This window comes from Aquarana catesbeiana, linkage group LG08, assembly GCF_042186555.1.
Source record: "Aquarana catesbeiana isolate 2022-GZ linkage group LG08, ASM4218655v1, whole genome shotgun sequence".
Taxonomy (NCBI): domain Eukaryota; kingdom Metazoa; phylum Chordata; class Amphibia; order Anura; family Ranidae; genus Aquarana; species Aquarana catesbeiana.
Window position 1 is genome coordinate 43386861 of NC_133331.1, and position 22679 is coordinate 43409539.

Here is a 22679-nt window from a genome sequence, read left to right on the forward strand (position 1 = left end):
ATTTTCATTATATGTTTATGTATTTATTTTTTGTGAACAAATTGTGCACTTCTTTTTTGCTTATATTTTAAAAGTATTGGCACATAGCACGACATTTTGTTTATATCCAGCGCTGCGCTCTTTTGTTTATATGTTTAGTGGTGCCCCCTATCAGGGTTATAGCGTATAGTCGCAGGATACCTTTTCACAGGTTTATATTTTATTCAATAGGTTTATTTTTTATTCACAACAAATTTTATTCACAACATTTGTACACCTAGCGCAAATTCTTTCTTTTAAAAAATATTAAAGCCTTGTTTAAAAAAAAAATAACAAACGTGTTGTGCTGCCCTGCCTTTTGCAGTGGTTTTGCACAGAGCAACCCCAATCCTCCTCTTCTCTTGTCCCACGCTGGCACTCCTCCCTCCTGCTGGGTGCCCCCACAGCAACCAGCTTGCTGTGGGGGCACCCAAGAAGGTGCTCTCCCGAGCCACGCCTTTGTGTGTCCATACACACACGGAGCTGTGGCTCGGCCCCGCCCCCTCCATCTCCTGGTTGGCTCACTGGCTGTGATTGACAGCAGCGGGAGCCAGTGACTCCCGCTGCTGCCAAAAGCCAATTAGAAGTGTGAGTCCCTGAAGAGCCAAGGCTCTCATGCACATCGCTGGATCAAGAGGGGGCTCAGGTAAGTATTAAGGGGGCTGCTGCACATAGAAGGTTTTTTTTACCTTCATGCATAGAATGCATGAAGGTAAAGTACCTTGTGCCTTTACAACTACTTTAATGTTCCTGTATCGCAACATTGTAAAGAAGTTTACAGCCCATGGCACTGTAGCTAATCTCCCTGGAGCTGGATGAAAGAGAAACATTTATCAGTTTGTCGAAACGTATGTAGCAAAGTCCCGGGCCTCTCTAGAACTAATGTTGACCTCCAGAGTTAGGGACAGCTGACATCCTTCTGTGTAGAGTGGGTTACAAGGCATGGTGGGTGTAATGCAAGGTGGATCGATGGGCGCCAGACACTTCTTGAATGCAAAGAGATTTATTGTCTCTTAAAAAGATTTGTGGGAGAGAGGGCTGGGGCCAGGACACCCTTAAGTATAGGCAATGTTAATTGGCAGACTCCGAGACTTCTCTAGGTAGACAGCCATACAGGGAAAGGTAACCAGCTAGACGCCACATCTGCATGAGTAGGAATGCTGCCTCCTATGGCAACAGTCTTGTAACAGTTTCTAACAAAGATTGTAATGAACTTTTTCGCTTCTGCAATATCCTATTGTAGAACTTCATTCCACCGAGCTCCCAGTTTTTCACTAGACTTCATGTTCCACTGCCACTAGATCCCCTGAGCTCTTACAATCTTTCTCAAGCTTCACCCCCGCATCCCTGCTGGGTCCTTAGCTTGGCACTCAGATGATACTCAAGCGTCAACCCACTGGCCTGCTTGGCCCCTGGCTTGGCACACTATAATGCTCTGCAAGTGTCGCCTCCACTGGCTGGGTCCCTGGCTTGGCACTTGCTGAAGTTTTCCCACTTCTTCACCATCCCCGGTTTGTGAGAATGCTGCTCTGGTACTTGCTTCAGCTACTCAAGGTGGTCCCCGGTAACAATGTGGATGGTCCTGTAGTGGCGACAGCTTCCCCCTTCACCTCCAACCACGACAGGTTCTCTGGCCGGCAGAACTGTTACTTCTGGTTGGACTACAAGCCCGTAGTCCCAAACCTACACTGCTTCTTGATGGGCCCTAAGACATCCTAGCAGCCAGACATCCCAGGATAGGCCTTAGGTTTCTGGCCTAGCAGCCTGGGCAATACAACACATGTCCACCCAGACAGCCATCCAGTTGGCACAAAACCCTGATCACCTGACTCCACCCAAATAGGCTCTCCCAGAAGGCCAAGGGAACCAATAAAATCCCTGCCCATTGGCTGAGATACCCCATATACTCCTAATCTGTCCTTGCAATGCCCTTGTCTTATCTAATGTCACCAGATACCCGGCCATCTAACTACAGAAGAGAGAAGTGCAGCAACTAAAGAATTGGGGTGAAATCAATTGACCGCCTAACCATTAGCCAAAGCAACTAGCACTTGGCAAATAAATTTAAGAGCAACCCCGCTTAAACATCAGGGTGCTACACTTACATGAGGAAGCCAAAATCCTTTTGGGAGAATGTGCTGTGGACAGATGAAACAAAATTACAGCTTTTTGGTAAAGCCCATCTACTGTTCTCAGAAAAAGAAATCAGGCATTTAAAGAAAAGAATGCAGTCCCTATAGTCAAACATGGTGAAGGTTCACTGATCTTTTGGGGTTGATTTGCTGCTTCGGGCACTAGATGTCTCGACTGTTTGCATGGCATTATGAAATCTGAAGACCACCAAAGAATTCTGGGTTGTGATGTAGAGCCCAGTGTCAGAAAGTTGGGCCTCCGTCAGAGGTCATGGGTCTTACAGCAGGACAATGACCCAAAGTACACGTCAAAAAGCACTCAAAGGATTTAATGCAAAGCGCTGGAGAGAACTGAACTGGCCAGCAATGAGTCCAGATCTAAATCCCATAGAGCAGGGGTGTGTAACTCCAATTTCATTGTGGGCCGCATCAGAACCATGATTGTCCTCAAAAGGGCCGGTTGTATCTGTAAGACTAGATGTCCACCGCATGCCCTCCCCTTACATTAGATGTCAAGAGCCACCCCACCATCAGAAGTTGAGTCTCCTACTCTCCCTAACATCACAGTGCACCCCCTTTCCTTATGCAGCTGCTGGGAAGAAGCTGGATGCATTGCTTGAAAGCAGAAAGTAGGGGTCTGGAGCAAGACCAGTGGAGGGCTGGAGCTCTCCTGCAGCTGCAGGAGAGGTGTGAGGGCCACATGAAATGGCCTGGAGGGCCGGATTTGGCCTGCAGGCCTTGTGTTTGACACCTGTGCCATAGAGCACCTGTGGAGAGGTCTCAAAACCACAGTTAAGAAAAGGAACCCTTCCCATCTGAGAGACCTGGAGCAGTTGGCGAAAGGAGTGGTCCAAAATTCCAGTATTGAGGTGTAAGAAACTCAATGGTTGCAGGAAATGATTAATTTCAGTGATTTTTTTCAAGGGGTGTGCTACCAAATATTAAAGTGTAAGTTCACCTTTACAGAAAAATCTGTAAGGTGAACTTACACTGGACCCTGTCCCCCGTCCCGCTAGCCTGCAGCGCAGTGATTACCTGTTCTGAGCCCTGCTATATCCACCTCACCAAATCTGGGCTTAGAAATCCCCTCTGCGTTCTATCTACTTCTTCCCTGCTGACAGGATGGGCTACGTGAGATCTGATTGGATCAGCGCCACCCACGTGTCAACCAATTAGAGTGCTCCAAAAAAATCCCTCCTGAAGGGGGACGTTTTGGAGATTAAGCCGAGGGGATTTCTAAGCCCCGGTCAAGTGAGGCGGCGATAGCAGGGCTCAGAACGGGAGATCGCCACGCTCCAGGTCAGAGGGACAGGAGGGGGGTGGTGGTGAGGAGGGGGTCCTGTGTATGTTCACCTTACAGATTTTTCTGTAAAGGTGAACTTGCCCTTTAAATTGTGGGTGCCAATAATTTTGTCCACTCCATTTTTGGAGGGTTTGCGTGTAACGTGTCATATTTGGCTTTTTGTTACTTCCTACCAATACAAACAAAACAAATAAACACGAGAATGCCTAAACATTTGTAATTGCAACAATTTTCTGGGTGAAGTGGTGCATTATCTGCCAGAAATGCAGGGGTGTCAATAGTTTTCGCCATAGTGTAGACAGAGCTTTTTTTCTCAGAAAATGTGCAGGAACTCCTCCCTTCTAAGCCACCCTGACTCCACCCCCTACCCACCTCCGAGCACCGTTCCTTGGTTCCACCCCTTACCCACCTCCCAGTACCACCCCTTTTAGAGAATACAGAAACCAGTATCATTTTGTGGTGCTAAGTATTTTGAATGGAATTTTTTAATAACAAACACAGTAAAATAGATAAGGGACTATATACAAGATTTTAGTAATAAGAACGATATCATTAGCAGTAATCAGCATGGATTCATGAAGAATCATTCTTGCCAAACCAATCTACTAACCTTCTATAAGGAGGTGAGTTGCCATCTGGATAAAGGAAGGCCCGTAGACGTGGTGTATCTGGATTTTGCAAAAGCATTTGACACAGTTCCCCATAAACGTTTACTGTACAAAATAAGGTCTGTTGGCATGAACCATAGTGTGAGTACATGGATTGAAAACTGGCTACAAGGGCGAGTTCAGAGGGTGGTGATAAATGGGGAGTACTCACAATGGTCAGGGGTGGGTAGTGGGGTCCCCCAGGGTTCTGTGCTGGGACCAATCCTGTTTGTTCATAAACGACCTGGAGGATGGGATAAACAGTTCAATCTCTGTATTTGCGGACAATACTAAGCTAAGCAGGGCAATAACTTCTCCGCAGGATGTGGAAACCTTGCAAAAAGATCTGAACAAATAATGGGGTGGGCAACTACATGGCAAATGAGGTTCAATGTAGAAAAATGTAAAATAATGCATTTGGGTGGCAAAAATATGAATGCAATCTATACACTGGGGGGAGAACCTCTGGGGGAATCTAGGATGGAAAAGGACCTGGGGGTCCTAGTAGATGATAGGCTCAGCAATGGCATGCAATGCCAAGCTGCTGCAAGCAAAGCAAACAGAATATTGGCATGCATTAAAAGGGGGATCAACACAAGAGATAAAACGATAATTCTCCCACTCTACAAGACTCTGGTCCGGCCACACCTAGAGTATGCTGTCCAGTTCTGGGCACCAGTCCTCAGGAAGGATGTACTGGAAATGAAGTGAGTACAAAGAAGGGCAACAAAGCTAATAAAGGGTATTAGTTATGAGGAAAGGTTGCGAGCACTGAACTTATTCTCTCTGGAGAAGAGACGCTTGAGAGGGGATATGATTTCAATATACAAATACCGTACTGGTGACCCCACAATAGGGATAAAACTTTTTCGCAGAAGAGAGTTTAACAAGACACGTAGCCACTCGTTAAAATTTGAAGAAAATAGGTTTAACCTTAAACTATGTAGAGGGTTCTTTACTGTAAGAGCGGCAAGGATGTGGAATACCCTTCCACAGGCGGTGGTCTCAGCGGGGAGCATTGATAGCTTCAAGAAACTCTTAGATAAGCACCTGAATGACCGCAACATACAGGGATATACAATGTAATACTGACACATAGGTTGGACTTGTGTCTTTTTTTTCAACCTCACCTACTATGTAACTATGTAAGATCTAACAAAAATGGACACCCCAGTGATAATAGATCCACCCCAATGACAATAGATCCACCCCAGCGACAGTAGAGCCACCCCAGCGACAGTAGAGCCACCCCAGCGACAGTAGAGCCACCCCAGCGACAGTAGAGCCACCCCAGCGACAGTAGAGCCACCCCAGCGACAATAGACTCCCAACAGCCAGCATCAATATACCCTCCAGCAGATCACTCCCAGCAACCTTTGACCCCCTGCAACATAAGACCCACCCCCAGCAACAATAGATCCCCACCAGCAAAAATAGACCCCCCTGCAAAAATAGATCCCCTCCAGCAACAATAGATTCCCCAGTAGCCAGCATCAATAGACCCTCCAGCAGCCGGCAACAAAGACCCCTTCCTCAACAGTACATCCCTCCTAGCAACGACTGACACCCCCCCAGCAACAATAGATCCCCCACGAGCAACAGAACAACTCCCCAGCAACAATAAACCTCCTTCCTTCGCAAAAATAGATCCCCTACAGCAGCAATATATCCCTCATCAGCCAGCATCAATAGACTCTTCAGCACACCCCAGCACCTCTTTCCATTACATACATTCAGTTCAGCGTTCCTGCTGAAAAGCCCCGACTGTAGATATAAAAAAACATTATAAACACCTTTTTTATGTATAAGTGAGCAAATAATCTAGTTCTGTTCTCAGCTGCATAAGGGACTTGGAGAGGTGGGGGTAGAGAAACAGCAGGATATTGATTCCAGTGAATGGCAATACGGGTGGGGGGGGTGTCAGCAGAAGTCTTGGCCATTGGAGAACAGGCAGGCTGAGCTCAAAGCACAGCCAGAAAACTGACCACACTGGGATAGATCTGCTCTCATGCCTAGCATGTTCAGTTTGCAATAGGAAAGCAGGGGGACTGGAAGGATCACCAGGTATTTCACACAAAGGAAACAATACAAAGAGAACAGGATACTTTAAACACATGTACAATTTACACATCAGGATAATGAAATGTTAGGGTAACATATCCTTTAAGCCTCTAATTATTTGTATATCCACCCAGACATGTCACTAGTATAGTACAGTTCTTTATGGAAAGCTGCTAAACTAGTAAAAAAGAAAAAAAAAAATCTTGTCAGTGCCACCATCTTGCCTTTTTTCTCTTGAGCCATCTGGAAGCAGAGAAACGTGAGAGGCATTGGTATCTCTACTATAAGATGCCTGACTTGGCAGCATAGAGGGGGACGGTGGATCTGAGTGTCCACATCCTTGGGAGGGAAGTAATTGCAGTGGGAGGGGTAAGACTTAACTTTTCACCTTGGTCAAAAAGATTTGTAGGGTGTCTTTATAAAGCACACATGCATTGGACGGAGGAAAGGGAAATACTTTCCATGAGCGTTTTGGATCTAATAATTATGGATACTTCCATAATTTTGATATTTTGCAGCTTTTTAAAAACTCTCTATGGGAAGTTGACCTTTTTTCATTCTTGCAAATGCTTGCTAAATCAAACTTAAATTTAGCAAGCACAAAATTAACTCTATAATGGACTTGCTGGGGTGGATAAATAGTGCAATAGCTGGGCTGATGCACTTGCCTAAGGAAATTGCTACTAAATGTTCCTTCCAGTGTATGCCATTGGAGGGAATCCAAGGCCAAAACCTGCCAACTCTACAATTGAATTGTATAAGGGTTGCCACCTTGGGAAAGAGAGTGCCTGTGCATACACCTTGCAGGTAGGATTACCGGACATCATCTTATTAAACGCAAGAAATTTTGATAAAAGTTTTCACCTTTTTTTTTTTTTTAAACTACAGGAAGATGTACGATGGCATATTGTGTTTAACAACTTGCCGACCGTGCTATAGTTGAATGATGGCTACAGCGCGGCCAGCCAGTTCTAGGATGGCGTCCTATGACGTCTTCCTGTGATTGTGCCCACTGCGGCGCGTGGGCGACACGCTCTGTGATCGCTGTGCCTTTAGGACACAGCTGATCACAGATCGAGGTAAAGGGTCAATCACAATGGACACAGCTGATCACGATGTAAACCCAAGCTGGTTATCGGCATTCCTTTCCTCACGCTGTCAGCGTGAGAAGAGGAGAGCTGATAGCCGGCTTGTGTGAAAGGAGCATCTATGCTGATAATCAGGGCTCTGATTATCAGTGCAGTGCCAATCAGTGCCCACCAGTGTCATCTATTAGTGCTGCCTACCAGTGCCACCTATCATTGTCCATGAGTGCCACCAGTGCCACCTCTCAATGTCCGTGAGTGCCACCTCGGCGCGTGGGCGACACGCTCTGTGATCACTGTGCCTTTAGGACACAGCTGATCACAGATCGAGGTAACGGGCCAATCACAATGTGCCACCAGTGTCATCTATCAGTGCTGCCTACCAGTGCCACCTATCAATGTCCATGAGTGCCACCTCATCAGTGCCGCCTCATCAGTGCACGTCAGTAAAGGAGAAAAATTACATGGTTTCAAAATGTTATCACAAACTATGAAAACCTTTTTTTCCTCGAAAATTTTAGTTTTTATTTAGCAAATAATAAAAAACCTAATTGTGATTAAATACCACCAAAGAAAGGTCCATTTGTGTGAAAAAAAATGATAAAAATGTCTTCATATGGGTACAGTGTTGCATGACCGCACAATTGTCATTCAAATTGTGACAGCGCTGGAAGGGTGGTAAAAGTGTCCAGTAGGCAAGTGGCTAAATTGTACAAAAACCCTAACATTGAATGTTGTTCATTTCCTCCTTTTTGGTCTTTAAGGACTTGTTTAGACTTGCAGTTTGGGGCCATGTGATTGGAAGGGGGGGAGATTGTGTTAGTCATCTGCCCATCCTCCATTCACTGAATGCTTTGCATTCTCAGAAAGCATAGTACAAATTCTATGAGACAGTGAGCATAGTCATAGACATGTGACATGCTGCATGTGTGGGTAGAGATTGGAGACAGTGAGTGAGGAATGGCAGTGGACTGGGGTGTTCACATGCCATGGTCGTGCTGCTATACTTCACATCTGCAGCAAAAATTAGCGATTCTTTCACGTTCGGTAGGCAGGACCCCGCCAAACCCAACTGCCACTTATTAAAGGAAATCGGGCGTAAACTCCCCACAACTGTGTGCAATGCATATTCATGTGGCATTTACAGAGTTAAAATGACATCTCACCTCCTCAACAATTGTTTTGTAGTTCTGTCTTCCACAAAACTTTAACTGGGTCCTTCTTTTAATCCAAGTTTAAAGAGACCCTGTCGTCAGACCATTGATTTTTAACAACAACATTTCCATAGGATTGAAACATAATACCCGATACCCAAAAAGAGTCTCTAATCACTTATTGCAGCAGCGCTATGTGTCAGGATAGTAAAAACACATGAGGAATGACATTAAAACTTTTAACGATAAAGGAGATGCAGGAAAGTTCAAGTAGCTGTGGTCTATTGTAGTGGAGAGCCTCTTTCACCAAGGAAAATCACCACGTGCAGGGGGTATCACCCCAATGGGATTGCACTCACCAAAAGATCAGCATACATAAGCCTTTATATTAAACGCTTCCTTTCTCCTTCATCCAACACCAGATGTCAGTCATATTCTTAGGTGAAACCGCATTACATAAGGGAGGAATAAAATAGCCAAATAGTGTAATATTGCTAAAATAATTTTTATTTAAACTTTTAAAATATTCCCCCTTTAGCTAACATGCGTACCAGATATAAACAAAAAACGAGCAATTGTTAAAGTGCACTGTGCCTGCTTATCCCGTCTCCCGGGAGGTCCTCTGGAACGTTTACTGGATAGAAAACCAGCCTACTTCCTTGTTCCCCTCGGGTGCGTGGAACGCACGCGTCACTTCCTATGAATTACCTCTGACGCGTTTCGTCACTTCCGGTCGTCGTCTGAGGGCGTCGCCCTCAGACGACGACCGGGAGGACCTCTGGAACGTTTACTGGATAGAAAACCAGCCTACTTCCTTGTTCCCCTCGGGTGCGTGGAACGCACGCGTCACTTCCGGTGAATTACGTCTCTGACGCGTTTCGTCACTTCCGGTCGTCGTCTGAGGGCGTCGCCCTCAGACGACGACCGGGAGGTCCTCTGGAACGTTTACTGGATAGAAAACCAGCCTACTTCCTTGTTCCCCTCGGGTGCGTGGAACGCACGCGTCACTTCCTGTGAATTACTTCTGACGCGTTTCGTCACTTCCGGTCGTCGTCTGAGGGCGTCGCCCTCAGACGACGACCGGGAGGTCCTCTGGAACGTTTACTGGATAGAAAACCAGCCTACTTCCTTGTTCCCCTCGGGTGCGTGGAACGCACGCGGTACTTCAGGTGAATTACGTCTCTGACGCGTTTCGTCACTTCCGGTCGTCGTCTGAGGGCGTCGCCCTCAGACGACGACCGGGAGGTCCTCTGGAACGTTTACTGGATAGAAAACCAGCCTACTTCCTTGTTCCCCTCGGGTGCGTTCCACGCACCCGAGGGGAACAAGGAAGTAGGCTGGTTTTCTATCCAGTAAACGTTCCAGAGGACCTCCCGGGAGACGGGATAAGCAGGCACAGTGCACTTTAACAATTGCTCGTTTTTTGTTTATATCTGGTACGCATGTTAGCTAAAGGGGGAATATTTTAAAAGTTTAAATAAAAATTATTTTAGCAATATTACACTATTTGGCTATTTTATTCCTCCCTTATGTAATGCGGTTTCACCTAAGAATATGACTGACGTCTGGTGTTGGATGAAGGAGAAAGGAAGCGTTTAATATAAAGGCTTATGTATGCTGATCTTTTGGTGAGTGCAATCCCATTGGGGTGATACCCCCTGCACGTGGTGATTTTCCTTGGTGAAAGAGGCTCTCCACTACAATAGACCACAGCTACTTGAACTTTCCTGCATCTCCTTTATCGTTAAAAGTTTTAATGTCATTCCTCATGTGTTTTGACTATCCTGACACATAGCGCTGCTGCAATAAGTGATTAGAGACTCTTTTTGGGTATCGGGTATTATGTTTTGTTCTCTATGATTTTATTGCCTACATACATGTATTGATTTCACTTAAGCAGCTGCTCTGTCTACATCAGATTTCTCAGTAAAACCTGGCGCAGAGGAGTGGGGGTTAGAGGCGGACACATCTTCCACTTTTTTCTAATTATTTCCATAGGATTATACAGTGGGGAAAATAATTATTTATGTAAGTTTGCCCACTTACAAAGAAATGAAGGGCCTATAATTTTTATCATAGGTGTATTTTAAATGGTCGAGACCAAAAATCCAGAGAAAACACGTGATATAACTGTTATAAATAGAGTTGCTGTTCAGTAAGTAAAATCAGTATTTAATCCCCAAGCAAAACATGACTTAGTACTTGGTGGAGAAACCCTTGTTGGCAAGCACAGACGTTTCTTGTACTTAGTGACCAGGTTTGCACACATCTCAGGAGGGATTTTGGTCCACTCTTCTTTACAGATCTTCTCTAAATCCTTAAGGTTTCTTGGCTGTATCTTGGCAACTCGAAGTTTCAGCTCCCTCCATAAATTTTCTATGGAATTAAGGTCTGGAGACTGGCTAGGCCACTTCATGACCTTTAATGTGCTTCTTCTTGAGCCACTCCTTTGCTGCCTTGGCGGTATGTTTTGGGTCATTGTCATGCTGGAAGACCCATCCACGACCCCTCTTCAGTGTTCTGGCTGAGGAAGGAAGGTTCTCATCCAAGATTTTACAATACAGGGCTCCCCTCTTTTGGCCCCTTTAATGCAGCAAAGTTGGCCTGTACCTTTTAGCAGAGAAACCGCCCCAAAGCATAATGTTTCCGCCTCTATTCTTGACAGTAGGGATAGTGTTCTTGGGGTCATAATGTGCATTTTTCTTCCTCCAAACATGGCACAAGAAGGCACATGTACAGGCCTGTCTGAAGGTTGCCAATGAACAACTAAATGATTCAGAGAAAGATTGGGAGAAAGTGCTGTGGTCAGATGAGACCAAAATTGAGCTCTTTGGCATTAACTCGATTTGCCCCAGTAGCTTAAAAAAAAGTAGAGAGGTGAGGGAGGGTGGATTAGCTGGGGCAGCACAGACAGTAATCTTAAGAAAAGTAGAGGGCTATGATATGCAAAGAGGGAGGGGTTGTGCTTGGAAACATTGCAAGTCAGTAAAACTTAATTTATGGAAAGAAAAACACTGCAAGTAAGCTTTTAAAAATACTTGAGTTTTCAGTGCTTTAAGCTACATTATATTTAGTTGGTGACAGGGTCTCTAACTGCTACTACTACGTCATCCAGCCTGTTCCAGCTAACCCGTGCTGTCACTGGCTACAGTGCAATTTTTGTCAGCAGGTCCCTGACAATGATTTTGGCTGTGGACCTGCTGAAACACACAGGACTCTGGACCCAGAACAACTATCTGGCTGTTTCTTGTAGGGGAAAAAAAAACAGCCGGATCTGTAATTAAAAGCAACACATTATACATTTTTAGGCACACGGTTAACTCCTTGATTGCCCCTATATGTTAACCCCTTCCCAGCCAGTGTGTCATTAGTACAGTGTCAGTGTACAGTATAATATCTGATTAGTGTCACTAGCGACGTCCATCAATTAGTTCCCACCCAGTGTCAGATTGCATGCCACACTATCATAGTCCCAGTATAAGACGCTGATCACGGCCATTACAGTATGGCGTCTATAGCTGCGTAAATTCCAGTATATACACAAAGTTACCCTTTAAAAAATAAAAAAACTGCGATATATACACCATAGTTTGTAAATGCTATAATTTTCACGCAAATCATTTAATATACACTTATTGTCATTTTTTTTTTTTTTTACCAGAGACATTTAGGCCAGATACTATATATATATATATATATATATATATATATATATATATATATATATATATATATATATATATATATATATATATATATATATATATATATATATATATATATATATATTGTGTGTGTGTGTGTGTGTATATATATATATATATATATATATATATATATATATATATATATATATATATATATATATATATATATATATATATATATATATATTTTTTTTTTTTTTTTTTAGTTTATACAATAAATTAGAAAATCCAATTGGCAATCAAATACCAACAAAAGAAATCTCTATTTGTGTGGAAAAAATATCTAAATTTAATTTGCGTAGTGTTACATGATTCCACAATTGCCAGTTAAAATAGTGCAGTGCTGAATAAAAAAAAAAAAAAAAAAAAAATTGCCTGGTCGAGAAGGGGGTAAAACCTTCTGGAGGTTATGTGGTTAAAGAAGGTTCCTTACTACTTTAACCACATGACCCAAAGCATAATGTTTCCACTTCATTTTGCCGTTGCACAAATTTTGAGTATAGCCTCATGTAATCGAAAATAATAATTTGTTAAGAACGTACCATCATCCAAATTAATATACAAGAACAAGGAAGAGTGGGATCAAGGGGACAGTGGCTGATGTTGGCCCGATCATGATCCCACCCTGGAAAAGACTGGACTATATCGGTACAGATAAATAACAATGAACAGTTGAGTAAAAGGATTTATTACAAAGAAAGAAATTACATAGTGTACTTGTTAAAATTGCAAAAACAGAGGCTCAGAGTTGCCCAAGAGACATCTGTTGTTACAGGGTATAGAATGGTCTGGTTCTCGACTAGTTTCGCGGTATTACCGCTTCCTCAGGAGGACCAATCTATGAGAAAGATAGTACATAATAATGCAGACAATATGCATACAAAAATATAATACAGCATGTAGAAGAAACATCATAAGAGGTAAATAAGGAAGTGGCTTACCCTATATCTAGGTGAATAAGTGCGGCACCCAGCTGCCCAAACATAACTCCCCCGCAGCGGACAAGGGGGATTGTGCGAAGTTCCCTGAATGGATAACAAAATGGCAATTGAGGGGTCTGATATGTTAGCTGGTTGGGGGTAAAAGAGGGGGAGGATAGTCATTGGTATAAAAGGGGGGAGATAATTAGGGGCAAGAGGGAAAGAAAGGAAAAAGGATAAGGAAAGAGGAGGGGGGTAAGATGAGGGAAGGAAAATAGGGAAGGGAAATTGGGATGGGGGGGAGGAAAGCGGTAATACCGCGAAACTAGTCGAGAACCAGACCATTCTATACCCTGTAACAACAGATGTCTCTTGGGCAACTCTGAGCCTCTGTTTTTGCAATTTTAACAAGTACACTATGTAATTTCTTTCTTTGTAATAAATCCTTTTACTCAACTGTTCATTGTTATTTATCTGTACCGATATAGTCCAGTCTTTTCCAGGGTGGGATCATGATCGGGCCAACATCAGCCACTGTCCCCTTGATCCCACTCTTCCTTGTTCTTGTTCATTTTGCCGTTATAAAATGAAGTGTACACTTCAAACATCCAGTTGTATGCAAAAGAAAAACTTTTTTTTTTTTTTCCAAGTTCCCCTGTTCAGAATCGGTTATTTTGTAGTCAACAACGGTTGAGGTCACCACTCTTGTAAACCAGGATCACCTGATCACCTAGGTGCAGCAAGTGTGTTTGCACCGTGTATTATACAGTTATCTTAATTCTCTTTTTTGGCTGTAGATTCTCCTGATCTTGTACTCTTTATGTACACTAAAATGACAGAAAAGTACAGTGAACGCTTTGTTGCATGACTTCCAGCAAACAATATTTGCTCAATCTCTTTCCTCTTTCCTTTTGTTCCGTCCCATAGCTCGGATGAGCTGTGACCAGCAGATGTAATTTGGTGGCTTGTAACGCACTGCTCTCCCTGTCCTTTCGCTCCCTACAGTGTCGGGTAAGCTCCATTGTTGTGGGATTAGGTCACCACATGACCCGTCTTACACTCGCAATCACTTCACTCCCATAGCTTTGTATTCATAGTCAATCAGGATACAGACACGTGTACTGGGGCCGGCCTGCACTCTGCTTAATCATTGTCTGTACAAAGCAGTTGGGAAAAACAAAGTGTTTATAGGCTGCCTTGGCTGATGTTTAACCGGACTTTCCTTAAGCATGCAATTCTAACATGTTCGTAAACTGGATTTGTTGACAGTGCGGAGCAATCTCTATCAAATCGGCTGTTGAAGTCCAACATTGCAACTTTGTGGATGAGATTTGCGGAGAAGCGTCTGGATTCATGGGAAACCCCCTTTATTCGGTCCGGTAATGGCTCTCGTGCCTGGAACACCACCAGGAGCCGAGGACTTCCTAGCTATTTCCCCAGGGAAGAGTTGTCTTCTTGATGAATCTGACTCCAGTGATGTGGATGAAGGCCTGCTCGATGACTTGGAGCTAAACCCCTTTGACGGTTTGCCGTATTCGTCTCGGTTTTACGAGCTCCTGAAACAGAGGGAAAAGCTACCTGTTTGGAAAACCAAATATGTCTTCCTGGAGAGCTTGGTGCGGAACCAAATTGTGGTGGTGTCAGGAGGAGCCAAATGCGGAAAAAGTTCACAAGTAAGTTTGGTTGTTAGTGCTTCGCTTCTACAGCTTACAAAAGTTTAGAGCACAAAAGAAAAGTTGTCCGTAGAGTTATCAGACAAATCTCAAATTTAATTCTTAGAAAATGGCAAATAGTAAACTCATTGGGGCACAAATTGCCCGATGGTGGTCCTGATCCTGGTGGGCCTTCCAACAAGCCTCATGAAAAATTGTATGCCAACACGTTTGAATCCGACCAGAAACTGTCATTTCTTTAGGGATAGTTAGGAAATTAAACAAGAACTGGGGTTACTATGGGCAATAAATGCACATTTCAGTCCTCGGTCACCTTGGGTACATTAGGTCTACTACTTTTTTCTTTGTCTTAAATAGTTTTTATTAAAGATAAACTTTGCTCCCCCTTTGTATTTTTTTTTTTTCTTGCCCTCTTACTTTGATCATTGGGTTGTCCTAAATAAACATACATGCACAGCAAATCCAGCATCATCTGCTGTAACCTGCCATTCATGCAGATTCCCACATCACCATCTTCACTTCTTACGTCATCAGGGGCTGCCTATCTCTTCTGGGTTTTTGCAGCTTACCCTCTTATGAAAGCACATGCGCAGTGTGCTAAAGCAGTGTTTCTCAACTTTTTTTCAATCAAGGTACCCTTTAAAATTCTGCACAATCTCAAGGCAACCTATTGTAAAATTTAAAAATTAAGCCAATAGTGTTACATATTACAGAAACATCCACACAGGTAGGAGACCCAGCATTAGAGAGGAGTTCTTCTTCCAAAGCAAATACACCTTTTCACACTGGTACTGACTTGTGTTCCAATGTTTCTCTCCTCCCTCAGTTTCTCTCCATCACTCCACTAATGAGGGGCAGGAGAGGGGCTAACAAGGATGCTGTGCAGGCGCCCGACGTGCTCCTACCGATGACATCATTGGTTGTTAGGAGGCCAGCGACTAGAATGTTGTAATGATGCACAATGAAAACCTGCGGTTTTGTGTAATTAAAAGGCAGGCTTCATTCATTCTCTGGCTTGTATACAATTTTTGGCCCTTTTTAGGCATTCTGCCAAGGCACGCCTGAAAAAAACCTGAAGGCACTCCAGAGGCTGTGCTAGAGATTACCCTGAAGCCATGACATGAATATCCCAGGAAACTTTGAGCAGAGGGGAATATTCTTTCTACCTAGAAGAGAAAGTCAGAAGTGCAGGGCCAGGTCTTGCAAAAATGGGTTTTTAAAGTGGAGTTCCATCCAAAAAAATAAAAATTTCATTGATGTGCATGAAAAAAATAAAATAAAAAAACATTTGGAATTATTTTTTTTTTTTAACTTGCCTTTTTATGCCTGTTTGCTATGTGGTCCCTCAAAATCTGTCTCCTTCAGCACCTGGGCTCCTGACGTCACTTCCCTCGGTGCAGGAAGGGAGATCACCTCTTTCCCTCCTCTCTAGGCAATCATCTGGGACACGTGACAGGTCCCAGATGATTGCGCGGCCAGTCACGGCGCGGCTCGCGCATCTGCAGTGTGTGCCCAGCTGTGAAGCCACAGCCGGGTGCCCACAGTTAAAATGCCGCCGAGCGGAGGGGGAGACGAGCGGGGCTTCGATCCACCGCATCGCTGGACCCTGGGACAGGTAAGTGTCCAAATATTAAAAGTCAGCAGTTGCAGTATTTGTAGCTGCTGACTTTTATTTTTTTTATTTTTTTAAGCGGAACTCCGCTTTAAGAAAAAAATATTTTTTTCAATGTCTGATTATATAACAAGAGGGAAGGGAAGAAAAAGTATGTGAAGTGCATAGTTCAAAATCGGACTGCAAGTGCAGTCCGATTTTAAAGCTTCTTGGAGGTTACAAGTATACAATATAATACACATGTACATCGTATATATTTGATTAGAAGACACCACTGATCAAATAAAGTGTTTCAATGAGGCACATGTGTACGTTTAATAAATTAGAGGTTGACAAAACCTAATGGGAAGAGCATGGGTTAAGGCTCAGGTGTTTTTCTTTGGAGTGTAAAGGTAACTGAATTGGGGTAGGCAGGATAAAGGTTGTAAATAGGGGGGGGAGACCGGGTAGGGATCGTAGAGAGGTTCAAAACTCATAAGAAAATAAGTGAAAAAACCGAAGACAAGGAATTTGAGGTAAAAGGGGAGGGGAAAAAGAGGATAGCGGTTGTGCACAGAGGCCCATGTTTCTGAAAAATGGAAGGTCAAGCGTTTAATAAAGAGTGGTCACAAGTTGCAAACAGGTAGTGTGTTACCCAGGGGGGCCTATATGTAATGGAATTTGGACAACCTGTCACTATCAGTGGTGGACAGCATGTCATATAGCATACATTGATGCACATGCAATTTTAAAACTGATGTCCAGGTTTAGCCCTGGTTCAGGTGCGACTTCAAAGTGGTGCGATTTTGGTCTGACTTTAAGTGCGACTTCAATGCGATTTCTGACAATTTCAATGTACTATGATTTGGCTATGTCCAGTCAAAGTACAGTGTGTGTGATATGATTCCTTTTCCTTCTAGCACAATTGCCGCCGTCTGAAAAGTTAGAAAAATAAACTGCGGGGCTTGAGGTGCAGAGCTCTTTCCTTTCTTTTTTTTTTTTTTTTTTCATCGTAATTGACGTTGGATCTACTTTGGAGGACTTTTTTTTTTTTTTTTTTTTATGACTTGTGAAAATCTGTTTTGGTTTTTACTCACTTTTTACACTTTTTTTGATGAATGAGTAGCGATACTATGTACCCCATATTCATTCACATAGGGGGGCCCTAAGGGGACTTCCAGATTCTGATAAGTTACACCCCCACAACCACTGGGCCAGGGTTATGTCCTCTTCAACATGGGGACAAGGTGCTTTGGGGGGGGGGGATCCTCTTACCCCAAAGCAACCCCCCTATGTTAAGGGCCATATGGTCTGGTATTGTTTAGGAGGGGAGGAGGGCGCTCGCTCGTCCCCCCCCCCCCCCCTCTCCTGCCCCTACCAGGCTGCATGCTAGGATAAGGGTCTGGTATGGATTTTGGAGGGGACCCCATGCCATTTTTTTTTTTTTTAAATGTTGGCATGGAGTTCCCCTTTAAAAATCATACAGATCTGAAATGCCTGGTATGGATTGGGGGGGAACCCAAGCAGTTTTTTTTTTTTTCCAATTTGCCGGCAATTCAACTTTCAGTGTCGAGCCTGCTACTTTTTGTTTTGTGAACAAAATTGTTAGTAAGAAAGGGTTAAAAATAAAGTGAAAAATGTCTCATAGTTACGCTGATATGAACACAGGCACGACTTCAGTGCGATTTACATTACAGAACTAAATCACACTGAAGATGGGGAAAAAGTAATGCATAAACTACTTTTCAAAAAGCACAATGTCAAGTCGCAGCTATTAAGAAAGAGCCATAGAAATGCATTAGGTGTGTCTTCAGGTGCGATTTGAAAATTGCATGTCGCACTGGTGTGAACGGGGGCGTATTTTCACTTTAAATAGTTAGTTTGAGCCAAGCTGGCCCAAACAAACTATTTAGAGTGAAAGTAAACCTGGACATCAGCTTTAATCAATCTATGGGGTGTTAGGTGTTTTCCAGGCCTTAGCGATGGTCTGCAGCACCAGGGACATATTTACCTGTAAATGAAGTTTGTCTATAATTCTGTCAAACCGTGCTAGTATAAATTAAATAAAAATATACATCCAATTGAAGCAATGTATCTTCTTGTGATTGTCCAAACAATGTATCCAATATTCCAGTGCAATTTATTACTGTGTATATAATAAGTGTCCAAAATCAAGGTGCAATATTCCTGAATCTTCAGAAATCCTCAAAGACCGTGTCTTATATGAATCCACCACAGTCCTCCCCATTAGAAATGTGTTCACCTTAATGTGTGACCTCACAATTAAAGCGGGTTTCCACCCAAATTTTGAACAATATCAGTATGTATTCTTTTCCTTGCCTAGATGCTGACATGCCGTTTAAAAAAATTTAAATCGCCGTAATTACCTTTTTATTTTTCTATTCTTCTTTGCACTTCCTGGTTCTCCTCCCGTGGGAGTAGGCGTGTTTCTAGCCTCTCCCAGACTCCTGGGAGCTAGTCTCAGGCTTCCCAGGATGCCACTGAGCATGTGCGGGAATGAGCGGTGAATGCTGGGAGCACAGCATTCACCACATCCAGGAAATAAATGCTTGTGGGCTTCAAATGCCCACAATGAAGATGGAAACCGCCTGCAGTGAATAATATAAGTTATTCTTTCTGACGAAATCTGACACAGGCGGACATATTACACACAATATGTGAGTAAGTAATGCTGAGAAGAAAAGTTTGTGAATGAACAAAAAAAAAAAAAAAACGATAGATAGGTGGACCCCCGCTTTAAGTGCAGCCAAAATAAGCATTTGTCACTCTGGACTAGGAAGTGATATGGACCTCCTTTCTGTCAGTGTCTTCCCATAATGACTCGCTATATGTGGAAAGAGAACTCCATATAGTGCTTATATCATTTTAAACATAATACCATTTATTAAAATATGTGCATAAAACTCACATTTAATAGGTGCTCCAGTGCACCAACTTCAAACCGGGTATAGCAAATAAAATCCACGAAGCTGCAGCAAATTCGTGCTTCTCCTTAGCTGATACAAAAGCGTCTTATCAGCCGAAAATTGCCCCTCCCCCACGCGTTACATCACAGGGTCTCTTGATTCAACAGGGGGATTCATATTCCTATTCCTACGATAGGAATCCCCCTGATGAGTCACAAGATATTGGATACATTGTTTGGACAATCACAAAAAGATATATTGCTTCAATTGGATGTATATTTTTTATTTATTTTAAAAATATATAAAAATATATTTTGTATTTATTTTTTATTTATTTATACTGGCACTTATGGTAACAGTTTGACATAATTAGAGATTTGCATGGTTTTAGCGCAGCACTATCTGTTTTAGTTCATTATCTGTGCACATTTATATTGGAAATGTGTTTTTGCTGCTTGCTTAGGACACGCATATTTATATTTTAGTTGCTCGCAAGAATTACACATTTTTAAGTCTCTTTACAAATGGTCCCACTACTGACTTCTAGGGTCTGAGGCGCTGCACAGTAATGATCAGGGCTTTTTTTTTCTCAGAGAATAGGTGCAGGAACCCCCCGTCCCCCTTTCTGAGCCACCCCTTTTCTCCACCCCTACCCACCTCCGAGCAACATTCCTTGGTTCCATCCCCTACCCACCTCCCAGTACTGCCCTTTTAGACAATACAGAACCAAATATCAATTTGTGATGCTAAGTAATCCGTAAGGAATTTGGTAATTATAACAAGAAAAGCAGTAAAAAAATAGATCCCCTGCAGCCAGCAACAATAGACCACCCCGCACACAAAATCCCCCCCCCCCCACCAGCAACAATAGACTCCCAGCAGCAACAGCAGATCTCCCCATAACCAGCATCAATAGAATCTCCGGCAGCCAGCAACAATAGACCCCTCCCTCAACAGTAGATTTCTCCCAGCAACAAATGACCCCCCCAGCAATATAAGACCCACTCCCAGCAACAGTAGGTCACCCACCAGCAACAATAGACCTCCTCAGCAACCATAGACCCCCATGAAAAAACAGATCCCCTCCAGCTAGAATAGATCCCCCAGCAGTGAGCATCAATAGACCCTGCAGCACACCCCAGCAGCACTTGCCATTACATACAGTCAGTGGTGAAGGTGCCGGAACTGCGTTCCCCCACGTTTCCGCTGAAAAAAAGCCCTGGTAATGATAAAAAAGTCGCAGGTTGAGCACCAGGGAATTAAAATAAACCCTTGTTTAATTTACTCTGTACACCGTTTTGATGTTTAAAGTGACACTAAATTATATGCATTTATTCTTCAGAATTAATACATACACATCCACTACTCAATGGCCCTGTGCCTATTTTTTTTTTTTTATTGTTTCTTACTGTGAAGGTTGTCTATATTATTGATTGGACCCTGGGCAAACATTTTCTTGGAGTACCTGCCCCCCCCATGCAATATCGCTCTACACCCTAACATCCCAAAACACAAACATATAGACTTCTGGAGCTGGTCCATAAACAAGTCCTTAGCTTGATCTGTAATAGTACGTACTCTCCAACTGTAGTAATAAAGGACCCCCTCTCCTCCGTCAATACACAGAACCGCTCCCCCATACTACACTCATTATTACACAGGACCCCCCTCCTCCATGCTACCCCCATCATTACACAGGACTCCCTCCCACAATTATCCCTCCTTTATCACAAAGGACCCTCCTCCCCCATAATACCGCCATCATCACATAGGGCTACCTCACCTCTCTCCACAGACCCCTGCATTGGACAACAATGACTGGGCCCGGGGCAGCTGCCCCTTTTTTCCCACATTAAAGATGGCCCTGCTTACTGTGTTCTTCTGCGTCCTTGTAATGTCCTCCTGTGAGCCCACAATTCTTTCACTTCTCTTTTTTTTTTTTTTTTGGAACAAACTGTGAACTATAGTTGCAGTCATGTGCATTGCTCTATGCACATTACAAATCCCATAGTCCATGGTCCATCTTGGAAGTGAGCAAGAGAGGGTTACTACATTCCTACATACAGCGGGATCATAGAAAATGAACGTAGCCACCCGTAGCAGCCAAAAACAAAGCAATTTGGAGATGTGGAGAAGGCTGAGAGCAATAAAAGGGACTTTTCTGAGTTCAGAATACATACTTGAATAGATTATTTTAAACCAGAGCTTAGCGTCACTTTAAAGCTTTATGTATCCGGCAGAAACTGCTGCTTTTATCTGTGTATCATCATTCTAATTGGCCACCTATAATAGTCTATGATTGTATATATTTAGAAGGGTAAACAGAACAGGTTATTGCTCGTGAATCATGCAAGATGATGTCACATAAGATTGCAAAGTTTACAATATGGACCCTTGGCGTGCTTTAAAACTTAAGTGTTATTTCAAGGTTTTCTTACACAACATTCTTTTACCTGTGTTACAGGTTTGTATATGTAAGGCCAGTACTTGGATTTGTATAAATAGACTGTTTGTGTAGGTAATTGTATCCTATCAATAGTTTGTTCCTAAACTGTGTGTTAAAGAAGAATTCCAGGTATGAATATTTTTACCTTGTATTGCAGCTGCCATGACTTGTTACCTTACCCCCACCAAACTAAGTCCCCATTACCCAAAAACAAACCACTGGATACTGATTTTTTTGGGTTGAAAAGACCATAGCAGCCATCTTATTAAACAACCAGTCCAAAATTTACCAACCCGCTGTATCCACCCCAATTCCACTTCAATGCCCTCACCTGCAACTGCACCGACTCGAGGACAATTTAATTATCCATTTATCCTTGATACAGTCACACAACCATTGGTGCCTTACTGCCTTATCTTAAATATGGAAGGTACACCCATACCTGCGATGGGCCCAACCATTTATTGTCCAAGTTTTGACAACCGTCTCCCACCTTCGAAGACCCTTAAGACCCCTGCCAGCTGCTACAACAATAACATTAATGCAATAAATTCTATCAGAACTCGCAACTTGGTGTTGATGAACCTTCACTGTCGAATCTAGAATCCAAACCCATCATGAAATAGGACCCATATCAACAAATTGTGGAGGGGGAATTAAGTTCAAAGCTAGTTAAAAATGGAGGGAGGGAGAAGTTTTCCTGTCCCTATTCCTGCTCCAACTGACCATGAGGCAAGTGACCACCCCTACTAAGACCACCGTGGCCACACCCTGCGCCACTTCTGCTCTATCCAATCTGGTAAAACCCCCTGTAACTTTGAAACCCATCAACTTTTTAACCCTATTTGTAGCCCAGCCTAACTGCAAACTTAGTCATGTAGGTCTTCCACTTAAGCTGCACCTCCAGCTCCAGGCCTATCTCTTTGTCCAGCTTGGACCAATGTAACTATTGTAGCACTCCTGCAGGAACCTGCAGATTAAAGTGTTACTAAACCCACAACAGTAAAAATCAGTT

General features: G+C 43.2%; 1 protein-coding gene across 5 annotated transcripts in view; it reads left to right on the plus strand.

Moving 5' to 3' along the window:
* DHX32 (DEAH-box helicase 32 (putative)) overlaps positions 1–22679 on the plus strand; it is a 202982-nt gene that overhangs the window by 30486 nt on the left and 149817 nt on the right. For 2 of the 5 annotated variants that reach the window (XM_073595742.1, XM_073595740.1), the window contains exon 2: positions 14297–14700. The exons of 1 other annotated variant lie outside the window; for it this stretch is intronic. In XM_073595742.1, the coding sequence (XP_073451843.1) occupies positions 14410–14700 (291 nt within the window). In that variant the 5' untranslated portion in view covers positions 14297–14409. Of the gene's footprint in view, positions 1–13927; positions 14039–14065; positions 14701–22679 lie in introns of those variants that run through there. 2 more of the 5 variants (XM_073595741.1, XM_073595743.1) reach the window with 2 other exon arrangements.